Here is a 26,612-nt window from a genome sequence, read left to right on the forward strand (position 1 = left end):
CGGACAAATGTGGGAAACTTCTAGCATGGCAATTGAAGAAGAGACAGAAATTGAACACAGTCACAAACTTGGAAGTGGATGGAAAGAACATTTTTAAACCAAATGAGATCAGCAACTGTTTTCAGAGCTATTTCAGAAGATTATATGCACAGGGGCCGGAAAACGAAGGAGATATAGAAGATTTCTTACAAAAAATTTCGCAACAAAGTATGTTGGTTTTAAATGAGAAAATAACAGATCAAGAAATAGAGGGTGCCATTCAAAATATGCAACTAGGGAAATCTCCAGGACCAGATGGACTAACCTCCAGATACTATAAAGCATTGAAGGAATGGTTAATACAGCCGCTTAAGGAGGTTTGTAACGAGATATTAGAAGGGAAAAAGGCACCTGAATCATGGAAAGAAGCTTTTATTACACTTATACCAAAGACTGAAACTGAAAAAAATCAGATCAAGAACTACCGCCCTATATCATTGCTTAATGTGGATTATAAAATATTTGCTGACATATTAGCAAAAAGACTGAAGAGGGTGTTGGTGGAGGAGATTCACAAGGACCAGGCAGGCTTTCTCCCAGGAAGACATTTATCAGACAATGTAAGGAATATAATTGACATTATGGAACTGTTGACTGTAAATATTAATACAAAGGCAGTTTTAATTTTTGTGGACGCGGAGAAAGCCTTTGATAATATTTCTTGGAACTTCATGAAGAAGAATCTCCATGGGATGGGGGTAGGCCAAAGGTTTGAAAATGGTATAGGTGCAATATATTCTGAACAAAAGGCAAAGTTAATTGTAAATAATGTGGTTACTGATGAACTTTCTATAGAAAAAGGGACACGGCAGGGGTGCCCAATATCCCCATTACTTTTTATATCAGTCCTGGAGGTTTTGTTGAATATGATCAGGGGGGACCAGCTGGTAAAAGGAGTACAGGTCGGAGCCAAACATTACAAATTGAAGGCATTTGCAGATGATCTAGTATTGACTTTACAAGAGCCAGACACTAGTACAAAAAGAGTTTTAGAGTTAATTCAAGTTTTTGGTCAGGTGGCAGGATTTAAGTTGAACAAACAAAAAACTAAAGTTTTGGGAAAAAATCTAACAAATGTTGAAAGAGAGAGTTTTCAAAATGAAACTGGGTTAACGGTGGCAAAGAAAGTAAAATATTTGGGGATTAACATGACATCTAAAAATGTGAATTTATTTAAAGACAATTATGACAAATGTTGGACAGAGGTAAAGAAAGATCTAGAAATATGGTCGAACTTGAAGCTTTCCTTGTTAGGCCGAATCGCAGTGATCAAAATGAATGTATTGCCTAGAATGTTATTTTTGTTTCAGACATTACAAATTGTGGATAAACTAGACTGTTTCAAGAAGTGGCAGAAAGACATATCTAAATTTGTCTGGCAGGGCAAAAAGCCCAGAATAAAATTTAAGATATTTACTGATGCAAAAGAAAGAGGGGGGTTTGCCCTGCCAGACTTAAGACTGTACTATGAATCGGCAGCTTTCTGCTGGTTGAAAGATTGGCTACCTCTTGAGAATGCAGACATTCTGGACTTGGAAGGATTCGACAATAGGTTTGGTTGGCATGCATATATATGGTATGACAAGGTTAAAGTTCACAAGGGTTTTAAAAACCATATTGTTAGGAAAGCATTATACAATGTTTGGATTCAATATAAGGATTTGTTGGAAAATAAAACTCCTAGGTGGTTATCACCAATGGAGGCTAAGGAGGTGAAGAAACTTAATATGGAATCTAAATGGCCAAAATATTTTGAAATCTTAGAACAAGAAAGTGGCAAATTCAAATTACAGAGCTTTGAGAAAATAAAGTCCAAGGTACGAGACTGGCTCCATTATTACCAAATAATGGAGACTTTTAAACAAGACAGGAAAATTGGCTTCCAGGTGGAGAAATCGAAATTAGAAACAGAATTGTTAGAACCCAGTACTAAGAATTTATCAAGAATGTATAACCTGTTGCTGAGGTGGAATACAATAGATGAGACAGTCAAGTCAGCTATGATTAAATGGGCACAGGACATAGGTCATGACATTATGTTTGCTGACTGGGAACAGTTATGGACCACCGGTATCAAATTTACGGCATGTAATGCCCTAAGAGAAAATATTATGAAAATGATTTACAGGTGGTACATGACCCCAGTCAAGCTTGCGAAGATTTATCATCTGCCCAATAATAAATGTTGGAAATGCAATGAGACTGAAGGCACCTTCTTTCACCTTTGGTGGACCTGCCCAAAGATTAAAGCCTTTTGGGAAATGATTTATAATGAAATTAAGAAGGTACTTAAATGTACTTTCCATAAGAAACCAGAGGCATTTCTCTTGGGCATGGTCGGCCAATTGGTGTCAAGGAAGGACAAGACTTTTTTTATGTACGCCACTACAGCAGCAAGGATTCTTCTAGCAAAGTATTGGAAGACACAAGAACTACCCACACTGGAAGAATGGCAGACGAAAGTGATCGACTTTATGGGACTGGCAGAAATGACTGGCAGAATCCGTGACCAAGAGAAAGAGACGGTGGAGGAAGACTGGAAGAAGTATAAAGTATATCTTAAATTGAGGAGTGCTAAAATGTCAAGGGGAAGGAAGATGCAGAATTACAGCTGAAATTGTTTGATGATTTAAGGTGAAATTGAGAAAGATAATAAGTTTAAATTTAATTGGCAAAAAGGGTTGCTGAAAAACTGTAAAATAAGGATGCAAAAAGGGTGAGGTATGGGGAAGTCTGAGAAAGGAGGTTTATGAAAATGAGGTTAAGAAACTACATTTGTATGTTTGTTTGTATTTGTTGATGTTTGCATGTTGTTGTTGACTTGTTTTAAAATTGGAAAACTAATAAAAATTTTAAATAAAAAAAAAATGAAAGTTCATCATTTTGGTGCCAGTTTCTCTGAACACATTTTTATATGCAGTTTTGACTAACGTACACATTTTTTGCAAGCAACTTTTTCTAATATAATGCATTTTTGAATGTTATTTTCACTAATGCCTTCATTTCTATGCACATTTCTGTAAACATTAGTCCATCTAGCTCATTATTGCCTACATTGACTAGTAGAAAGTCAAAGTTTGACATGGAGAATCTTTCTCAGACCTACCAGGAGAAGCTGGGGCTTGCACCTGGGTCCTTTTGCATGTGATCTGCCTCTGCCACTGAACTATGGCCTTTCCCCTTGTTTGTTTTCAGGTACTTCCCAAATCCACAGCCACTCTGTATTTCCTCCACTGACAGCAAAATATTATTGAGTCCCATCAGGTGCAAATCTGGCCTCAAAATTACCCCGTACCCCCAGCTGAGACATTAAGAAAGACTACGAACTAAAAATTGTTACTGAAATTAATTAAATGGTTTATTGAAGCAATTAAAGTGGCAGTCGTGATGGATATATGTCACTGAGTACCAGCATGCCTGCTGTGGAACAATGGGAGATGGTTACTAGTTCCATGCCTGTTTATGGACATCACTGAGGCTTTTGACTGGGCACTACAGTTCTGGACTAGATAAATGCAGGAGGGAGGGTTGAGCACCATTTGGGCCCCTTCCAACTCTGCAGTTCTATGACTCTAGGAATGTTTGAATGCATCCAGTGGAGGTTTTCTTACATGCTTATGCTTTTGGTGAATAATAATAATAATAATAAGTGCCCAAGCTGATAATCCAAAACTCCAGTTAACATAATTGGACTTCTTTCCAAGTAGGCATACATAGGAGGGTTTTTCGTTCTTGTTTTTAAAGGAATTAATTAACTAACTGAATGTTGCATCCCTGCAAAGCAGTCAAAATTAGGCCAAAGAATTCATATGCAAGACCAATTTTCCCATGTATGAAAGTATACGAAGCAATCCAGTGGGGATAACCTGTTAGCATGAGCTGCTATGAGGCACCATCCCAGCTTATTTGTGCATTTATCTATTCAAAAGCATTTATAAAGCGCTTAATATCTCTTCCTGGCTTTAGCCACCATGCCTAAGGCAAATACACCAATTCATGTGCAGCTTCAGAGGCTAGGAGAGGCTAGCACTTTAAATGTCCCCCATTGCCTTAACATTTAAGGGTAGCAGAGATCAATGCCCTCCCAGCTTACCCCCACTTCCTTCATGGGAAACCTCTTTTGTCAGAGGCTTGAGAAGCCATTTTACAATGTGAAGTGCAGCTGAATGGGAAGATAGGCAGAAGCCACATATATATAACTACAGGGGTTAGAAGCAGGCGAGAGATTTTACATTGCAGCAAGAAAAAGAGGGCAAAGTTGCTGCCACCCTGGACCTCCACTTATTGCTTCATCTTAGGATGATATGGGTGATGAAGGGCACAAGCTTGAGCCCTATGCAAAATCAAGAGACAGACAGGAAGCATTGGGAATTTACTACAAGTTTCCAGCGTCTTTCAGCAGATGTCAAGGGGTCAAGAGTGCTTCAGTAAAATTCCATTTCACTTGCAAGGTTAACCCTAAAGGGCAGATCAGCCGGAGATTTCTTCCTTGGAGAAGCATCTCCAGTGCAAAACTTCCCAGAGAGACCAACATATTTTCTTTAAGCTCTTTTTTCAGACTGTAATATGCCTTAACAATCATTTCTGATATATAAGACAAGTGTTCCAATGTGCTAGTGGCCATGACAAAATATTAAACCCACATCTCCTTCCCCGCACCTCCAAAACAAATTCTAAACACAGCAGCATCCTGAATAGATACCGGTAATTTATCAGATGCCAAAGAAGCTCTGACACAGGCAGTTATAAGATCATAGGAAGAGCCTGCTGAGTCAGGCCAATGACCCAGCTAGGGCATTATCCTGTGCTCACAGTGGCCAACCAGATGCCTGCGAGAAACCAGTAAGCAGGATTGAAGCACATGCGCATGCTCTCCTTCTGTGGTTTCCAGCAACTGGTATTCAGAAGCATTACCACCTCCAGTAGTAAGGCTGCAACCATAATAGATATTGATAGCCTTCTCTTCCATGCATTTGTCCAGTCCTCTTTGGAAGCCGTCAAGGTTGGTGACCATCTCTGCCTCCTGTGGGAATGAGCTCCATAGTTTTACTACACACTGCATGAAGGGCTTTCTTGTATCCGCCCCAAATCTTAGAACATGCAGGTTCATTGGATGTCCACAAATTCTAGTGTTATGAGAACCTTCACCATGTCATGATTGATGACTGAAACTTCTATCATGTTGCCTCTTACTTGCCTTTTTTCTTAAAAGTTCCAAATGCTGCAACCTTTTGAGGCAAGTTGCTCCATCCCCTAGATCAGTTTGGTTGCCCTCAACCTTTCCCAACTCTACAATACCCGTTTTGAGATGAGGCAAGCAGAATAGCCACCCAGCGAAGTCTGCAGTCCCCGTCTTGAGACTCTCCCCCTCTGGAAAACTTCTGCATTCCCCGTTCATGATTTGTGGTTGCTGCTCACTCAGTCATCCTCCTGCACCTCAAATGCAGTCTATTGCCCTTTCCTAGCTGTAAGGACCCTCCATTGAAGTGACAGGAGTTGGGACTTCGACTTCCCTTTTGCTGGTGGTGGCAAAAGGGCTTAATACAGACCATCGCTCCCCAGTGTTTTTGGATTACACTTTCCATTGTCCCTGACCATTGGTCATGTGCTGGCTGATGCTAATAATATTAGAACCCAATAACAACCACAGGGCAACCAACTTGAGAAAGGCTGATGCAGACCATGTTAAATAGACTCTCGCACATCCAACTTCCGGCATATGCAAGTGCTTCTGGCTTCATCCAGATCTTTCCAGATTCCAGGTAAAGCCTGCAATGCTGCACAGAAAGACTGCGGCCTCCATATGATTTCAAGTTTGTTTATATCTTAAGCTTGCCTCGTTTAAGCTGAACCTGCCATGGTGGAGGTATACTAACAGAGCAATTCTAGCTAGGACGCTGGCAGAACTTACACCCACTTAGCATAAACTGGCATGTGCCAAACCCCATTCAGGAGCAGGACAGCTGCTGGCTAAGACAACTCAAACCTGGCTGAGGGAAAACAAGCCTTTGAAGTAAAGTTTGAACTTTCACCATCCTTTTTGCCAGTGTCAAGTTCTGCTGAGTCGACAGGGATTTTGAACAGATGCAAGTCTGCCCCTACTACACCCTCCAGAATGCCCCTTTGCAAGATTACCCTACTTTTGGTTCTGCTGGCTTTGGTAGAACCCTGGCTAAGAGACTTATCCTGGTGAATCTCCAGCTGGGCTGCAATGAGGGGCTTCATGGCCCAGGCTCACTCAGCTATCCACCTATTCTAAACTCACTCATCCCAGTGGATCTTGGGTTTGGATGACACTGTATTAGTGAAAGCAGCCTTGGATGCCAGTGTAAATGTTAGAGCTGTGATCCAGGTCTGGAATAAATCCCAACTTGAATCAGGCCAATTGTTCTGGGTTCGATCAGGTGCACCCTGAGCAATCTTAAGAGTAGTGGTGGTTTGGCAACCACGTTTAATTAGGGTAATAATAATAATAATAATAATAATAATAATAATAATAATAAACCCTAATTAAACATGGGAGTAGTGCCAAGGTGAAGGGGGTGGGTGGGAGATGTAGATAGAAACTCTCACCTGGCCTACTTTTAACCCCTTTGCCACCACAAACATTAGGATTTAAAATACCAATTAAACTTAGAGCTAGATCAGGACATACTAGGTTGAATCAGGCGCCAAACCAGATTAGAGGTGGGCATGTACAGCCCTGCTTAATGTTATGGTATGAGGAGGAGGTGTAGCACAGGCAAGCTGGTATTTTGTTCAAAGGGTTAAGGATTAGCTGATTTCAGTTTTGCAAAACACTGGGGGTATGTGGTTGGATTTTTTTCTTCTTTTTTACTGAAATGTGTTTATTCTATAGCAAGATAAAAGCATTTGTTTTAGATAAGCAAAATACAAACAACTCAATTGCTGCTATTATAACTCATAAAAAAGTATAAAAACAGCATAAAAACACAGTAAGCAATATTGCAGTTAAATCATTCATGTTACCAGTGTTTACATTAAAGCCTCATTTATGAAAACTTTACAACACATGATATGAAAAACTTACAATTTTTTAAAGGAAATATTTACACTGATTATTCAGATGTAGCAATTCTTTTAAATAGTCTACTGGTATTACAGCATATATTTTTTAAAAACTCACATTTTTCCTTCTTACCTATTTTTTTTTTTGTAATAACAGTGCATTTAAGTGCATTTCCTTTTTTAAAAAATACAGTGTATTAAATCTGAAAGTTGTCACCCAAACACAGGATAGATTATTCACATCTTTTTTAAAAAAAACAACAACAACTTGGAATGAACAGAACAGGGTAAGAATATATTTTGTAACAAAGCACTGTAAGTGTTTAGAGAAATTATAGCTTTGATGGTAAAGATGGGCTCTGATATTTAAGAACTTTCACTTGCAGGTTCCCCCCCCCCTTTCTGGAGACATATTAAAAAGAGAAAAAGGAGCTTTGGCAAAAGTCTATGATTTTTACATTAATCTTTATATATATATTTATATTTATATATATATGACAGAGAAAAACACCGTCAACTACTCATGTCATACGAGTGTGATTGCATGGAATCCAATCAACATTTTACAGGTAGTTACAACTGTGCTTTTTAGGACTTCATGAACAAAAAAACACAAAAAAACCCAAACTGGTTTGAAGTGCATTCACTAATCAGTTTTAATCTGGAACTGTGAAAAAGGCCAAAACTTTTTCGTTTCACTGCCCAGGCATATCCAAGACTATGTAGTTCACATATTATGGGTAAAGCTCAAAATAAATAAAGAAAACAAGAGAGCACAGCATTTTCTTTAAAAAGATCGGAAAGAGAGAGGTGGGAAACAAATATTTATAGTCGGCTAAATGAATATACACAGCTACATTGTAGTTCTTTATTGCCTATCTAATAGACAGCTTAGAGGCTCACTCATCTGTTATGCATCCCTGCATAACTACCATCAGCAATGTACAGTTTCCAGCCGTAAACAGTTCCCCTTTGCTTAACTCACAATGCAAAGCAGCTTTGCAACATGTGTCTTCAGAAAATACTGGCCTGTGATAATAGCTGAGTCTGTGTCTGGGTTTGTATTTGGGACTGGTGTTGTTGGGGCGCTGGCGGGGGGCTCCCGATGCTGGGGATCGGAGAGGTGATCTGTGAGGCCACTGGGGAATGTTGCTGAGGTGAAGGCTGCGACTGGTGCTGCTGCTGCTGCTGCTGCTGCTGCTGTTGCTGCAGGTGCTGCATCTGCTGCTGCTGCATCTGCTGGAGCTGGTGCTGCAACTGATGCTGAATTTGCTGCTGGCTCAGCTGCTGCTGCAGGTGCTGCTGCTGCTGCAGGTGCTGCTGCATGTGGTGCTGGAAATGCTGCTGCTGCATCTGCTGCTGGATCTGCTGATGCATGTGCTGCTGGTGGAGCTGCTGCTGCTGCATCTGCTGCTGCTGCATCTGCTGCATCTGCTGCAACTGGTGCTGCTGGCTCTGCAAGGAAGGGCTGACCTGGGAGGGCACCGACGCCGACGTGCCCACCATGCTGCTTCCCATGGAGCTTATCAGTGAGGTGGAAATGTTTGTGGGCATGTTGGGTGCAATGGTGACCGAGGCAACTATCTGATTCATGGGCAGCCGCATTGCTAGAGGCTTGGGGGCGATTGCCCTGGGGAGCGACTGCTGGAGAGTCTGTGGAGAAGTGGCCACGGCCGCGTGCTGGGAGAGAGGGGCGTTCAGAAGGAGGGACGAGGACAGGTTTGTAGACGCCAGCGTTTGCTGAACAGAACGGATTGTTTGGGCTTCAGCTGACTCAGCAGCAGCCTGCATTTAAGAAAGAGAAGTTCATGAGAGTTAATACAGGGGCCGCCTCTTATGTTTCTATATTTATACGTTTATATTTATATTTGTCACATTTGCATTTCTCTCGCACCCGAGGAGCTTGTAACAGCATCCTTGGCATCTTCCCCTTTTTCTTCCTTTCTCTTTATTAATAATTAAAAAAAAAAACACTTTAACACAATTTTAATAACAAAGAACAATCCCCTTCCCACCTCAGGGAGGACACAAGGGGTGCCTAAACTAAAACAAAAGGCAAACAAAAATAAATAAATTAATCCATCAGTAAAACCCATCAGGAAGTAACAAGATTCAAGTCCATTGTGTTCATTGCAGCCAAAAAGTTTTCTATACTGTGGGAAGGCATCTTTTTACTTCAGCTTTGCTTTCCTAAACAGTTCCAGTTTGTGAAAAAAAGCATTTTGTTCCTTTAGCCAGTCACAGATTATTTGTTAATTTTTTCATCAAGGCAACTCACCAAACCACCTTATACTCATAAGGCAACATCCTTTAAGTCATATCAATAACTGGTCAGGCAACTCCCCATTTTAGGAACATCAGAAGAGCATTAGGCCAAAGGTACATCTAGTGCTGGGTTCTGTTCTTACAATGGCCAACCAGTAGCCAACAGGATGCAGGACATGAGTGCGATAGCACTGTTCCCCCCTCATGTTTTTCATAAAATAGCATTTGGAGGCATATGCTGATGCTGGATTTAATTATGCACTGTGTGAAGAAGAACATTATTATTTTTCTATTCTGAATCTCCAACCCTTTCAGGTTCCATTTTTATGAGGGAAGGAGATAAGACTTCTATCCACCTTCATGCATCCATATGAACTGACCCAGACCCTGTGATTATGATCAGAGGCCCTTCTTTGTGTACCTCCTCCACAAGAGGTCCAAAAGGTGGTAACACACGAATGCCCCTTTTCTGCAGTGGCTCCTCTTTTGTGGAATGCTCTCTCCAGGGTCAGTTGCCTGGCACCATCTTTAGATATCTTTAGGACCTCAGAGAAAACTTCCCCTCTATAACCAGGCCTTTGGCCTTTAACTATCTGAGGCCTTTTAGAAGTGGGTGCGGTGTCTTAAATGTACACATACGCCCATTTTAATGTATCTATGTAGGTTTTTGTTGGCTTGCTTGCTTGTAAGTTGCTTTGGGTTGCCATGGGCAAGATAAAGAGACTAACAAAGTAAATGAAGAACAGTAATAATAATGCATCATTTAATACACCTTTATCACACACATCCTTTATCCATATAACCACTGCTAGAGCCTTTTTGGGACATTTGGAGGGGAAGGACTGGATGTTTTTAAGGCATCAAGGAGGAGCCTGTTGCCAAGTTTCAATTTCCTTGCAAATATTAATTGGTAGAGTGGAGGAGCCCTCAAATATCTGAAGATAGCTTAGCTGATCAGGGATATGAAACCCACAGGCAAAGTCCAAGACAACCTATTACACCTCACAGACACGCTCTGCATCGGGTTCTGATTTCTGCAGATACCAAATTGCTTCTGCAAAAGAATAAATTGCCAACAGTCTCATACTGCTGTTTACTATAAGAGCTTTCACAAGAGCTTTATTCAATAAATAATGCAGCATATACAGTACCTTGATATTACACCGCCTTGTAACATGCTCTATGGTTTTGCAGTGCTTTACTTAAAGACCATTTCTCTTCTTTTTCCAAATGGATAGTGCCCAGTTATATTTATAGTACTGAAATTTTGCTGTTTTCTGGTATGTTGTTATATTTGTTATTATGTTGTTGTTCTGTTATGAAGCTGTGATTTGCAATGATTGATTTTGAGACCTATTCCTGTCTTCTTTGATGTAAGTCACTTTGGACATGATTCTTTTGTGGAAAAGTGGCATACAAATAAAATTATGAATGAATGAATCTGCAAGATGTCCTGGTTGCACAGAGAGCAAAGCAACCTGATTTTTGTAAGTGGAATAATGCAATTGTAGAGTTGCAAGGGCCTAAAGAGTCATCTAATCCAAACCTCTACAACACAGGAATAAAAGATGGATATACCAGGGACTTAGTCTCAGTCCGTCTGCATGCAAAGCAAGAGCCTCTAGATTACTGTCCTTCCCCAAAGATAAGGCTGGTTAAAAAAACAAATTCTCTGCTTATTTATTTATAAGGTGAAAAGAATCCACACTGAAGGCATTGCACTACTGGATGCGTAACTGAAGTCAGACTCGAGCTCACCTTGGAAACCAAACTTGCTCTGTAGGCAGCAAGTGCCTTAAGGTATTCTTTCTTGGCAGCTTCTGTTTTCCTTTTATATACCTGTTAAAAGACATTGCAATTAACACCACCTTCAGTGCTTAAATTTCACACCATAAAGTAGCTCTTGCCCGAAGAGGGATGTTATGGTCTTGTAAAACGAAGAAAGTCAAAAGGGACAATGCCAACTCTGCAACAAAAAGGTTCACAAAAGTATGTGACTCTCATCCCTTCTCTCCTTTAAAACAACGAGCCAAAACTGCTACTTTGTACATTTTCAGAATTAAAATGGGAAGGAGTTGGAGCTGAGATGATTTTTAAAAAATCTCCTGAATTCATCCTCCTCCCTCCAAAGGTTACCTCTTCCATTTCTGTTTGCATTCACATCACCCATCGGTTACTTCTTTGACTCCATTTATTATACAGTGGTGCCTCGCAAGACGAAATTAATTCGTTCCGCGAGTTGCTTCGTCTTGTGATTTTTTCGTCTTGCGGAGCGCGGATTCCCAGGGTATTAACGGCTTTAAGAAAAAGGAAGCAAACCTGCAAGACGTTTTCGTCTTGCGAAGCAAGCCCATAGGGAAAATCGTCTTGCGAAGCAACTCAAGAAACGAAAAACCCTTTCGTCTTGCACGTTTTTCGTCTAGCGAGGCATTCGTCTTGCGAGGTACCACTGTATCGCTTCCTGGAAGCAGTTTCATAGCCAATTAGAAATGACTATGTGATGATGTCACAGAGCATAAATTAAGCCAACACAGAGTAAGGGAACAGGCCTTGTGCTGAATGGGTTTTGTTTGCTCCCAGTGATGTCATCACAATTACAATATGTACTTGCTATATAAAAGCAGTAGCCTCTCAAGGGAGAACATTTCACAAGCAAGTTCACCTCGTTTTCATTGATGTTCTGAACTTGCTTGTGAAATGTTTTCTCTTGAGTTCCATTCAGCCCTCACTGAGATTTTAAGAACATGGACGTATGAAGTTGCCTTAAACCAGGCCACTGGTCCAGTTCAGTACTGTCTTCACTAACTTGCAGCAGGTCTCCAGGGTTTTAGACAGAAGTCCTAACTGGAGACAGCCAGGATTTAACCTGGGACCATCCACATGCAAGGTTAGTGCTCTGCCTCTGAGCCTTGTCATTAAAGGGGTAAACCCTTTAAATGCCTCTTAAGACGGTTCTTGCATTTTTAGTAAGTACTTACATTCAAAGCAATATTTTGCAGTGCAATGCTCCACCGTCCAATAAATCGGGAACTGTTTAGCCAGTCAAAAGTGTTTTTCATTGATTAATTGATCAATCAAGTCAATTAAAATATTGCAACCTTACTACTACCACTGCAATCAGAGAATGACAAGGGGATGATATGAAGCCAGATCCTTAGCTGGGTTGATAGGAAGCATAACTGTGCTCCAACCCGTTCTGCTGCATTTCTAATTAATGAAGTCAAAAGGACCAGCCCACTAGTGTTTAATTAGGACTTTGGCATCTTTCAGTGCATCACCCCTTTCTCCCCCAAAACTCCAAAGGGTCCCTTGGTTACCTGCTTCTGCTCTTCTCCTAGGCTATCCCACATAGACGCTACAATTTTTGAAACCTCTCCAAAGGTAGCATTGGGGTTCTGCCCTTTAATTGCTGCTTGTGTATCCCTGAAGAACAGGGCATATGCTGACACTGGCTTCTGTGGCTCATTGGGGTCTTTCTTTTTCTTCTTCTTTGGAGTCTTGGGCTTCTTGCCAGAATCTGGGGCAGCTCTCTTTTCTCCTGCAGCCTTGATAAAGAGCAACAAAACCAAAATCAGTGTCCAGCATGGGATATTAATTATAAAAATCAGCTATGCATACACAAAGCTATTTATGCTCTACTTGAAAAGAAGTATGCCAAAAGACCACAACATAGGGGAAATAAAAAGAAGACCTTTGCAGCAGGCATTAAAAAACAATTCAAAATCATAAGACATGGAATATATTTCTGATCATGAGGGCGGGAAACTTACATTTCTAGTTTATTTTTTAAAGTATCCATCAGAGGTATCACATTCACCATATCAGGTGCTCATGCACAACTGGAAATGCAGAAACAGTCTTGTCTATGGGAAGCATTATACAAAGTATTTGAGGCCATTATCTAAAGCTTGTTTCTGACAAACGTTTCACAGTGCAACACCAGCTCCCACTTAAACCATATACCAAGCTTGTAGCCCTCCAGCCACTCACTTAGAATGCTCTCAAAGAAGAAGCATAGGTCACTGATTTCCATTTTAAACAAGAGGTGTTTGTTTGTTTGTTTGTTGAAGCCTATCAAATGAGCTTCACATTTCTTCATAGCCCACCTACTGGCCCTGCCAAATGAGCCTATTTCCTCCACTAGCTCCTTCACCCTGTGTTGTCCCACAAGCAAGACTAGCCAGCATTAGAGGTTTGCATAGTTCCATATGGAAGCCAACAGCCTATCAGATGAGTTACAGAAATAAGATACTCAGTATGAAAGGAGGAGGAAACCACTCGTCATTCTTCTTTCAGCCTTTTTGTTAAGGCTGCTTACTATGGCTTTTGTTCCTTTTTCCGGGTCACAGAACAATTAATAGAGTCATTATTCAATCACGACTGAGCTCCAATGAGTCCCTCTGCAGCTGCCCTGCATAGCCTGTAGGCAGAGTTCTGGTGGAAATGGCATTTGATGGATCCATGCGATTAATTTCAGGCCTTCCACATGCTCAACTCCCATGGTCTTCATCAAAAATTCTGCATACATAACCTGCACAACCAATCTCTTTATTTAGCTTTCTATAACCTGCTCTCTATCCCTCAGGCTCAAGGCTAATAACTGCAAAGTAACAAAACAAATAAATGCAAAACTGTGCTATGTTAGACATAGATATTCCAGCCATCGGGCATCTGCTCTTTGTTTATATCCCAAAATAGGCTGTCATTGTTCAGAGATATTTCTCAGTTGGCTGTCTATCCTTTGCAAACCTATTTAATCTAATATGAAAAGGAATTTGAGAGCACACTCAAGGCTTTCCCAAAGAGGTGAAGGTATTTTTTATTGATTTTTTTATTGAAGAATGCTTAGGTTTTTGGTTTTGTAAAATGAAAATTAATTTGCAAGCAGGTATGTCAGTCAGAATTGCTGCATCTAGAAAATGAGGAAGTTGCTATAAAGAACCCTAGACCAGCAACTTTTTCTTTCATTTATTTCTCGCTTTTTTCTTCAAGGGGCTCCAGGTGCCATATACATGGTTTTCTCCCCTCCTCATTTAATCCGCACAAGAACCCTGCGAGGCTGGTGAGGCTGAGAGGCAGTGGCTGGCCCAAGCTCACCCACTGAGCTTCATGGCTGAGAAGGGATTTGACCCTCCTCCCCCAGTTCCTACAGTTAAGTCCCACACTCAAACCATTACACCACATTAACACACACCAAAAGCCACAGAATAGCAGCATAGCATCATTATGGTAAGCAACTAAATAAAGCTACTGGGTGATACTCAACTAAGTTTTATTCAGAGCAGACTCACTGAAATATTGTATTTAATTACGGGGTATAAGAGTTTTTAGGGGGTTAACCAGGCTGGGAGAGCTGGGATAGCAGGCTTGTTGGTTTTTTAATGTCTGATGTAGATTTTTTCAATTTCGTTGTTCTGTATGGGACAATGACAATAAAGATGATCGTATCGTATGAAATGATTCTACTCTGAGTAAAACTTACCTGAATTCCACTCACTCTTTTTTGCCCTTACTGAACTCCTCTTAAAAACAAAAACAAAAGTTTGGTGGTGGGAAAGAGATTATCTTTTTACAACACATGATAGAACTTACCCTGTTTGAGTCCTCCGCGTCTTCCTCATTTATAGAACTGGATGGAGAAGGGGTTGCCGATTTGCTCGCAGGAGGGGATGGGGAAGTGTGTGGCACATTGGTCCCACCCAAGTTCAGCCCCAGTTGAGCACTGAGCTGGGATTGGTTAATAGTGGTCAGCTGGTTAGGTGACATAATTCCCGAACGAGCAGCGTCTGTCATATGGACAATGGATCTCATAATCAAAGAGTGGTCCTGGCGATACTGAGGCACATCTGCATGACTATGATCCTAGAAAGAAAGAAAAAGGTGGGGAAATATGATATTAAGCTGCTAGAATTATCGTCAATTCCTGTGCCCTACTCCAACTCAACATAACTCAGCCTAAGGATGTGCAATGTAATCACTAGGTGTTATTTTCCGGTTTACTGTTCCACCCACTTCTCTCTCCATCACTTACTGTTTCTTAAATCTCCAATTCTAGATTGCATTCCCCTCAGGGAAGGGATCTGTTCTACTGCACTCTTGTAAAACACCATTCACCCTCATGGTGCTATATAAATTCAAAATAATAATCAGGATTGGCAGCAAGCGTTGGCATACTAAGGCATCTGCCAGGAGCCCACAGCCCAGCAGAGGGCCCACCAGCATGAGCCCCCTGGAGCTGCTCCTGCTCTTCACAACCACCTCCCAAATTTATGTATTTATAAAATTTCTATCCCATCATTCCTCCCCAACGAGCCCAGGGGAGCAAACTATAAGTGGGGAAATAATGAAAAGCTCTTAAAAAACAATTCCAATACAGATGCAGACCAGGGAAGATCAGAACGCAAAAGCCTTGCTGAAGAGGAAGGTATTTAATAGGTGCCATAAAGATGCTGCCTGTCTAATATTCAAGAGGAGGGAATTCCAAAAGGAAGGTGCCACAATGATAAAGAGCAGATTCCTACATTATGCAGACAGATTTCCTGATAAGATGGTATTTTCAGGAGGCCCTCACCTACAGAGCGCGGTGATCAGTTAGGTATATAAGAGTTGAGGCAATCTTTCAGGTATCACTAATAATAATAATAATAATAATAATAATAATAATAATAATAATAATTTATTATTTGTACCCTGCCCATCTGGCTGGGTTTCCCCAGCCACTCTGGGCGGCTTCCAACAAAGATTAAAAATACATTAAAATGTCACACATTAAAAACTTCCCTAAACAGGGCTGCCTTCAGATGTCTTCTAAATGTCAGGTGGTTGTTTATCTCTTTGACATCTGATGGGAGGGCGTTCCATCGGGTGGGTGCCACTACTGGGAAGACCCTCTGCCTGGTTCCCTGTAGCCTTGCTTCTCGCAGTGAGAAACTGCCAGAAGGCCCCCAGCGCTGGACCTCAGTGTCTGGGCAGAATGATGGGGGTGAAGATGCTCCTTCAGGTATACTGGGCCGAGGCCGTTTAGGGATTTAAAGGTCAGCACCAACACTTTGAATTGTGCTTGGAAATGTACTGGGAGCCAGTGTAGGTCTTTCAGGACCAGTGTTATATGGTCTGGTGGCCACTCCCAGTAACCAGTCTAGCTGCCGCATTCTGGATTAGTTGTAGTTTCTGGGTCACCTTCAAATGTAGCCCCACATAGAGCACATTGAGTAGTCCAAGCGGGAGATAACTATAGCATGCACCACTCTGGTGAGGCAGTCCGCAGGCAGGTAGGGTCTCAGCCTACAAAGCTGTATATGACTTTGTACATCAAAACTAGCCCCTTGAAATTTCCTATGTCCCAATGTTATAATGCAATAATTCTGATACATGATTACAGTAATCCTTGATTGCCTTGAGCTCTATTTATATTTCCAGAATGTTTTGCTTCTGGTTTCCCAGTGTTAAATTCACAAACTAAATAAACAAAGAAAGCTTGTAATACAAATGTATCTGAACCAGACAGGAGCTGAAGTTGCCTAATTCCTTCTGGATAACTTTCCTGTGAATTCTTACTGCTGCTTATAATAAAGGAACTCTCACCTAGGATTATTATTATTGTCGTTATTGTTAATTTGTGTATACTGCCCTTCATCCGAAGACCCCAGGATGGTTCACAACAGAAAAATACAAAATGAGAATACAAAATACATAATGAAACAAAGGCAAGCCAATAACTCCCACAAACACATTTAAAAAGCCACAGACTGTTAATCAGCTGAACACCTGGTTAAAGATAAATGTTTTTGCCTGGCACCTAAAGATGCCTAATGAAGGAGCCAGGTGAGCCTCCCTGGGAAAGCATTCCACAAATAGGGAGCCACTGCAGAAAAGGCCCATTCTCATGCTGCCACCCTCCGATGGTTATTGTAGGGTTTGGATTAGTTCATATGGGGAGAGGTGGTCCTTGAGGTATTGCGGTCCCCAGCTATTTAGGGTTCAATAGGTCAAAACCAGCACTATGACTTTGGCTCAGAAACTAATTGAAAGTCAGTGCAGTTGGGCCAGGATTGGTGTTATATGCTCAAACCATCTTGCCCCAGTGCCAAAACTGGACCTAAACCCTGATTGAACTGGATCTAGAAAATCAGTTTCCTCCAAGAGCATCTGGATCTGGTCTGCGACCATCCACTCAAGAACATTTCCCCAAAAGGGGAGACGGGCTGGTCTCAGGTTTTCTGAATCCAGGGAGGGTTTCTTGAGGAGTAGTTTTACCCCTGCCTCCTTCAAGCAGGCAGGGACCACCCCTTCTCACAAGGAGGCATTAATCACCTCCCTCGCCCAGCCAGCTGTCCCCTCCCTGCTGGTTTTTATCAGCCAAGAGGGTCAAGGGTCCAGTCACTCTGGCTGATCCAAGCACCTTGTCCACAACCTTGAGCCTAAAGAACTGAAATTCATCCGACACAACAGGACCAGACAATGCTCTGGACACCCCTTGAGATTCATCTGCTATAATGGCAGATTATATTGGCAGGGGTATCTGGAAGTCATTCAGAATCTTTTTAAGGATATCACTTTCCACAAATTAAATCACCCCACCCAAATCCTGCAATGCCACTGCCAATTCTGCAGACAGTGTCTTACTGCCTTAAGGAAGAGTTTTTTAATGTTAGAAAATAAAAAGACTTGAAGAGAATAATAATTTGCTGGGGGGGGGGGAGATAGGGTGTCAAGGCATACAGAGAGCTATTTCCTGGTGGTTTCTCACCTATAAAAAGCTGCTCTTTTCTCTGCCACAAAAAGAGGTTTCCCTTAGTCCTTATTCAAATAAATCATAATATAAAGACATGGTTTAACAAATGCTTTACTCTAAATCTTGTCATTTTGGTTCAGTTTGAGGCTTTTATTGAAGCTAAGTTCTGCTGACTTAAACAGGCCCAGAAACCAATTTCATAGGCAAGTCTATGAATTCTTAACCATTTCATCTAAGATGAAATGCATGGTACTGCTTTTGCCTCCTGTTCATACTTCCCTTCTCTACTTTTTTCTTGCAGTGGGAAGCTTAAGAACGTCCTGAATTCATTACGTTAGAGGTGGGGGACTTGTGGCCCTCCAGATGTTGTTAGACTCTAAATCCCATCATCCTTAACCACTGGCTCTGCTGGCTGAGACTAATGAGGCTTGGAATCCAAGAAAAACTGGAGGGTTGTAGGTTCCCCATCACAGATGCAGATGTAGATGCTTGTACATCTGCAGCAATGCATTTGCCCATGGCAACATGCAGACAAAACCCCAGTAGCCTAATACATAATTACAAGAGAGAAAAGTTACAGAGGGCTGCAAAAAGGAGATTTTTACAGAGGTGGAAATATGAGGGCACATAATACAGTATAGTAAATCAGTGTTTTGATATAATATTTGATATAAAAGCTGAACATACTTAACATAATTAGCATAATGCTAGCCCACTCACACATATACAGATAAGGCTTTAACTTACACATTGTTATGCCAAAAATTAATGAACAAAGACTGTTTTTCAATAAATCTATTCATTTTCTTGAATAAGGTCTAGAAAAATAAATCAATTTAATTACAGTGCCATATCCCTTTTTTCTTTTTAGCCAATTTGCAGTGCACATCCTGACAGCAACAAATAAGTTAAGTGATAGTTTTAGATCACTGTTTCTACCTCTCTTTTCAGATACTCAAAAGTCATTTTGTTTAGGTCAAGTGGGGTATTGCATTATGGCACTTCATTAATTTTATCTGAACCTATCATATGTTAAAGTTGTATTTAAGTATTTATTAAATTTGTTACATTTGCTCCCCAAAGCGTTCAGAGTGATTTTACACTTGAGTTTGCCACCCTAAGAAAAAAAACAAAAAGTCCTCTCAAAAATCCTGTGAGGTAAAATTGGCATGAGGCCACACTGAGGGAGGAACTAGAAGTTTCCGTAAAGGTGCCTTCTCATCCTCTTGCAAAGAGAAGAAAATGTACAGGATTACAGGACACAGCTTTATACCAAAGCCAGACCATCTTGGGTCCCTTCAAATTCAGGAGCTGAATCTTCAAACATTCAGCAGATGTGCTACCACTGAGCTACAGCTCTTCACCATGCACAATTCCATACACCTCTAACATGTCTCCTCACCTCACGAACTTCATATCATCCAACTTTTTCTAATCAAAAACTGGAATATGTTACCATGCAAGTTATGTGATCTGTACTGTGCTCTCGCTCCCCCAAAAGTGGGGGGGTTTTGCGGGGCCTGTTTTTGGGCACTACATGAGATCACGGTCCCCCTAAAAGCATTTTGCGGGGGGGGGGGGGGAGAGAGATCACAGCAGCCAAAAGAGCTGCCACAATCTCATGAGAAAAAAATGGAACGTCCCATTTTTTCCAGGGCACTTGGCAAGTAAGTCACTATCCTTTGCTAAACTAAAAAGCCCAAGTCTTTCCTCACACTCCCCTATTTTTTACCTATTCATGGGCTTGGGCTTGGATCTCATGCCTTAGGCAAGTACACTGCACCAGTCTTTAGGTGGCAACATAGCAAGTTGTGATTTTACAGCAGATCTAGCCCTGCACATTTGGATACAAGCAACCTGATGTACCGTAAATATCTAACACGATGCCAAGAAAAGTAATATAAAATATTTACAAATCATGTATTTGTCTTGTTAAATGTGCCGAGATTTAGGCTCCTGAAAAAGCCTGAAGCCACTGGAAGATTGGTTGTTAACTGCCTAAAACTTTCCAGTAGCACCTTAAAGACCAACTAAGTTAGTTCTTGGTATGAGCTTTCGTGTGCATGCACACTTCTTCAGATACACTGAAACAGAAGTTTCCAGACCCTTCTATATAGTGAGAAGGTGGGGAGGGGTATTACTCAGAAGGGTGGTGGGAATGGGTGATTGGCAGATAGCTGTGATGAGCCTGTTGATGACTCTTAACGACTGCAATGGGTCTTACAGGAAAAAGCAAGGGGTGAGAAGGTGAAAAATGGCTTTGTCATGTATAATGAGATAAGAATCCAAGGTCTTTGTTCAGACCAGGACTATGGCAGACCAACACGGCTACCTATCTGCCTAAAACTTGCAGTTCTGGAAGTATGGGGGCTTCTGGGACCCTGTTGCCATAAGTAATTGGAGAATTATGATTCAGGGCTATCATGAAACAATTCTCCATGTTGACACTGAAAAGGCTCCTGAAGCCATTGACTGATTTTGAAACTGGAGAGGTGGAAAAGGACAGGGTGGCAGAATGCCCAGGATCCTGAATATATGAAACTGTCTTATAATGAATCATGATGATTAATTTATCTGTACAGTACTGTGTGTAGCAATGTCTTTCCCCAGTAGCAGATCTCCAGGATTTCAAGCAGATATTTTTTCCCCCAGGTGTACCACCTGATATCCTTTTAAGTAGAGATGCAGAGTGTGTCTCTGCCACACAACCACAGATACTGACACTGCACCCAGATTTTTTTAAAAAAACATCAGTTCACTTTGTGCCAGAATCTAGTGCACAGTTTGATGCTAGCTAAAATGTACCTACAATTTTGCTTTAGAAACCCACTTTAAACTTTGTCTCCTTACAATCCTGCAAGCTCTGATATACATGGAATCCTAAGAACATAAGGAAATCCTCAATGGCCCATCTAGTCTGGCATTCTGTTTTTACAGTGCCCAATCATATGCCCTAATGGGAAGTCTAAAGGCAGGATAATCCCCTATGTTTAGACTAAAAAACCATGGCTGCAGAAATTATTTGGGACCAGAATAAAATGCAGTTTCTTTGAATCCTGACTTTTTGAACCTGTGTGGGTTATCTTTAAACAAACTGTTTAGGGGGCCTGGATTAGCAGATTTCTGTGGTGGTTTTTTTACTCTAAATAGCTGGCAAAATCAAATCAATCAATTTAAAAGTATTGCTTAACATGATAGGTAAATCACAGTATAGAATAATAAAACAAGAGAGACCTATATAATACAACAAACGTGCCAAGAAATGAAACATTAAGAATTAAGCATAAATCAATAAAAAGCACCTTAATTAAAACTTGGTAATTGATCTTTCAAATGGAGTAAATCACCGAGTTCGGCTCAGCCCATTATTTACCTAGATTTAAATTTCTTTCATACCATTTTCTAATTTTATTTTGGCCACGAAACATGCAGAAGTAAAACAGATACAAGAACCCCAGTTTCCCCAGTAGTATATTTTACATTTGCCTTCTAAAATTTGGTTTGTGCCTTGACTGCTTCCATTAAAAAAAAATGGCTACTCCGTATTGTCACATACTTTTTAAAAAGCAAGAATTCTATGTTCTGGCAAAATCTAATAATACAACACTGCTCTGTTCAGTTGGACTATCACCAAAAGCAACAACAATCCCCAAATAAAAGGAAAAACCATTGCCATAAAGACACATGTGAATCGAAAGCCGAGAAAGAAATGCCTCTCTGGGCACAATGTATGCATCTCAGTGTTCTGAGAACGTTTCAACTCTCATGCGGTTCTGCAGAAGGAAACCAGCAATTGCTTTCCCTTGACCCTTTCAAGTGCACCTCTGAGTGGGGCAAACCAATATTTGGCCCTGAATAAAATTGCCTACAAGGTTCTCACCTCTCCAAATGTCAGAATGATATTTTGGGAATAGGCTCACTGTGTGTGCAAATCTATGGGTCAATGCTCCCCCCCCCCCATTTTTTCATGTTCTACAATACTGAAGATTCGAATTACTGCATAATACACAGGTGACAGAAATGAGAGTAACCTCAAGGAACAGGAACCGTTGGAATGGCTTCCTGATTTCCCAATGCTTATTCCACAGCTTTCATTTTTTGCTACCCTTTTACACGGTTAAACTTCCACTTGCTGTTCTGCAAAAAGAGCAGCATCCTGCTGCCAGTGACAACTAACTTAGAAGCACAGGGAGGTTCGCCTGGTGCCATTTTTGTGGTCTTTTTGGTGCCAGGTGAAGACTTTGTTACTCACTCGCCTTTTAACATAGGGTATCTAATCTTTAAATCTGTTTTTAATGGGGGCGCGGGGTGTACAGAAAGTTCTGTTTTGCCACCTTTATATAGGTCTCCCATTTTTAAACAGGTTTGTGCTTCAGTTTTTATTTCAGTTGGGTTTATTTACTCATTGCAAACTGCTCAGAGAACTTCTACATTATGTGGCAGCGCAGAAGTGCCATAAATCAAACCAAATAAATAACAGGCTGCTTTTTTCTTTTTTTTAAGAACCAGAGCAATTTAGCAAGGACAGTATGCACACTGTCCAGCAAATCCCCGCAGCAAGGCCAACTGAAAGTATCTTGGCAGATACGCTTCTTTTGGCTCCACCGGTGCAGTCAAGGGAGGTAAGTAGGAGTCTCATTATCCTATCAGTGTGATGGCATCCGGAGTTAACTCTGGTAGGACACCACCCTTGTCTTCAGTCTAGAGATATGCCAAATATCCATTTTGCTCTGATGGTTACCAAAGACTGATGGTTACCAAATACATGGTATGCAAATGAGAGAGGAAATATGTAGGTGTTCCTACTATAGATATATGGTTTTATGATGTATTGTTGAATTCATCTGCCAAAAAATGTGTCAGAGATGTACAGTAGTACCTCTGGTTATGTAACCCTCTGGTTACATAAACTTTGGGATGCAGAAGTATTTTACCGGGTTTTGCCGTGCACGCATGCGCAGAAGTGGTCTACCACTGCATGCACATGCGCAGAAGAGGTCCTCAGGTTGTGGAAACCTCAGGATCCAACTGAACCTCTGGAACGGATCCCATCCGCAACCAGAGGTACCACTGTATATTCCTTTTGTGGCATGTTATATGTCCAATAAAAGTTTTCCTGGACAACCAGCTTGATAGGGATAAGTTCCACAAAAGTGTGTGGCTCACTGTTCTCAGAAGAACTGTGCACATGACATTTTCTGAAGCTTTTCCTCAGACCATTCTAATCCAGTGACTAAAAACCACATCTCATTTTTGTTTGTTCGCTGTGGGTAAGGGTGGGAAAGAAAAGTGGCACCAGGTGAGAATTGAGTATTTTGTTATGAGAACAAAAATAATCACCAATAGATTTTATATGTGCAATGTTTAAAAAGCTCTTGTTGTAAAACAATGATACTGACTTTTTTAAAAAAAAATGCATTATTTATGTTATTACATTTTTATTATGACTTTCCCTGAAGTACCTCAGGGGAATGTGCACAGCTCTCACCCATTTCCTTCTCGTAACCATTCTCCATAATCTATTGAACTTCATAGCTAAGTGAGGCTTTTAATCAGAATCTTTCTGTTCACCTGTAATTCCCAGCAACTGGTATTCAGAGATGTACTACCTCCAACAAAGGAAGTTGAACTCAGCCTTCATGGCCAGTAGATGTTGATAGCCTTCTCCTCCATAGATTTGTCTAATCCTCTTTTAAAGGCATCCAGGTTGGAGGCCATCATCACTGCCTCCTTTGGAAGTGATTTCCATAGTTTTAAGTATGTGCCATGTGAGAAAGTACTCTTATTTTATCTGCCCTAAACCTTCCATCATACAGCTTCATTGTATGTTCATGAGAAAGAGAGAACTTCTCTCTACTCACTTTCTCCATGGCATGCATTAGTTTTTAAACATCTATCATGTCACTTCTTTCTCTAAACAACAAAACTAAACTGATTGGTGTCTGATGATAAAATGCCACACTGAGCTGTTAAGTGCCTCCTCAGGTGAGAAACCGCCATCCTTATAAATGAACAAATGATTGAATTCAGTAATTAGTTGGGTTTCCCCCTCTTAATGATGACAATAAACATGTTCTTAACAACAAGAAAGGCTTCTTTTAATAAAGAGTTCCAGACACTAAACACATTAATGAACCATGAAATAACTGTTTTATTTGTAATATAGTAAACAATACTGCTGTAACTCTGTTGTAATCACAGTCCCTCTCTTTTCCCCTATTCATATCAAGATTGTAATGTGGATATTAAAAATAAATTGTGGGAGTTTCCTTGTAAATAAAATTAGAATGAATAAAACACACATTTTATGAAGGAAAATAACCTGAAACCATGCCTATCAGCCAGATTTGACATAACATATTGGTAATTTTCAATTCCTTGCTTTATTGAAAGGCTAAATCAAGAATCTGGATTATAAATGTCTATATTTAAATTGCCTTTTAAATAAAATTAAAAATCTTTCCTTCATATGATTATATCTATGTGAAATACTAAAGGTTGTTTACAGCAGTGTAATCCTATGCATTCCTACTCAGCGGTAACTCCTACTGGATTTAATAGGACTTACTCCCATGTGAACAGTGTGTTCCATGTGTACAGTGATATGGGGTGTAAATGCTCCAATACGTTATTTCATCATGTAACAGATTCCATTTCATAAGTTCATTAGTTAACAATGAATGGATGCCAATTGCAAATGTAATATTTGATAAGTTTTGCAGTTTCAAAGTTTTAGGTTTGTTGGCTGAATACAAATAAAATAAGCATACAAAATTAAATGGGTCTCTAGAGCATCAAAAATTTCCCAATGCAAACTGAAAATTTCCCAGTGCAAACTTCCATTTGCTAATTAGCCTAATTTGCATGAGAACGTTTTTCAGAAAATGTTCCAAATGTTATTATTCTTTCCTGAAAAACCCACATCATTGCATGTATATAAGATTTCAGTTGCTGAAATCCTATCCACATTTGCATGGGAATAAGCCTTGTTGAACTCAGTGGGACTGATGACTAGGCATGGACTGCATTGTGAGTGACTGATGCTAGCAATCCTTTAATCTTATATACCATTTATGTTAGCAATTTTTGTCCCATGGCATTGTGATAAATATATCAACCAGGATCCACAAAATCAAAAAACAATGAGCTCCAGGGAGCATCAGATTTGTTTTCTTCAGTTGTTCAATGCACATGGCCAAGAACAGAACAAACCCATTGGAATGAATGGTCTTATTACTCATGTGCATTTATTTCAGTGGAAATGCATTAGATGCAACCCATCATTAAGAATTTTATTTAAGAATCTTTATGCATTCAGCATTGACTCTAGGGAGGTTTACATGTTAAAACAATAAAAATTAGTAAACTGTACCATTAAGCAAGGAGGCTGCAGAGTTCCCAAATTTGTTTAAGATACCTGCAGGGTCTGGGAGAATTTAGAACAAAAACAAAACATTTACTGGGAACTTTCTCTGAAGGGCAGACAACAACTACTACTACTACAACAGAGAGCAATGTAGGCACTAGGTAAGCTTTTGTGGGGATAGAAGGCTAACACTCTGCCACAGGTGAAAAAGTCCTCTACTGGGTCACCATCCATCTCACCTCTGATCAAGGAGAACATCAATAGATGACAGCAGTGCCCTAGCAGGTTCTTTGTGATAGGATGTAAGAGAGAGTTGTTCAAAGTAGTGGGAGCAGGAACTAAAAATTTCCAGTGCACAATTACAGTCATGTGTTCAAGAATAAAAAAAAGGTGTGGGTGGAATCAAATCTAATCTAAACATTTTGAACACAAAGCGAAGTTCTGCTATACATTTTTGTGGCAGAATAATGATTATCACATTTTCATATAGGAACTTCTTTACACAGAGATATACCAAAAAATGATGCACTTACAGTTAACTCTATTTTTGTAGAGTTAACCAGAGGTATTTTTTTAAGGCAGTGAAAAATAAATGCAGGCTGAAAAGAGACAATTATTTTACCGTCTGTTTCTTAGATATCAGAAAGGGAATTTCGAAATTCATCAAAGCTAACCTTCTGTTATGTACAACAGGCTAAGCTGAAAAGAATGTTAACAAGTTCAATTTTCATTCAATCAGCACCACTGCTCTCTGAAATGTTTCATTGCAGGAAAGAAATAAAAAATAATCTATATGGTAATTATTAGGATGAATCCCCCAGTAACTTTCAGCAACATGAAAGGTCAGTTCTATTCAAGATATTTTATCAGTCCCTTGCACATACTCCTGTCCTGTCATTTTAAATCTGAACAGCATTTTATTTTCCCATTTACAGCTACCTGCAGAATTAAGTACTTAAGCCAAATAAGGAAGAAAAAAAAGAAGGAGAAAATGTTGAATGCTGGCAAAGGCTATAATAGCATGGAGATAAATCGTTCAGCTGCTCTCTCTCAAGCCTCTAGGGCTACAGATTTTTCTTCTCCTGATGCACTGTGGGTATTCAAAACTTGTTCAACATGATTTCATTTCATTTCAGGCAGTGCCTGAGAAAACTAAATTACAGAATCAATCATACAGAA

General features: G+C 40.3%; 1 protein-coding gene across 1 annotated transcript in view; it reads right to left on the reverse strand.

Moving 5' to 3' along the window:
- Positions 1–6,883: 6,883 nt before the first annotated feature.
- Positions 6,884–26,612, reverse strand: part of TOX3 (TOX high mobility group box family member 3) — a 95,814-nt gene continuing 76,085 nt past the window's right edge. Inside the window, exons 4-7 of the mRNA XM_079988816.1 lie at positions 14,926–15,195; positions 12,651–12,878; positions 11,092–11,172; positions 6,884–8,853 (exon numbers count right to left, since the gene is read on the reverse strand). Coding sequence (XP_079844942.1) covers positions 8,083–8,853; positions 11,092–11,172; positions 12,651–12,878; positions 14,926–15,195 — 1,350 coding nt within the window. The 3' untranslated portion in view covers positions 6,884–8,082. The remainder of the gene's footprint in view (positions 8,854–11,091; positions 11,173–12,650; positions 12,879–14,925; positions 15,196–26,612) is intronic.

This window comes from Podarcis cretensis, assembly GCF_951804945.1.
Source record: "Podarcis cretensis genome assembly, chromosome: 8".
In the NCBI taxonomy this organism is placed as follows: Eukaryota; Metazoa; Chordata; class Lepidosauria; order Squamata; family Lacertidae; genus Podarcis; species Podarcis cretensis.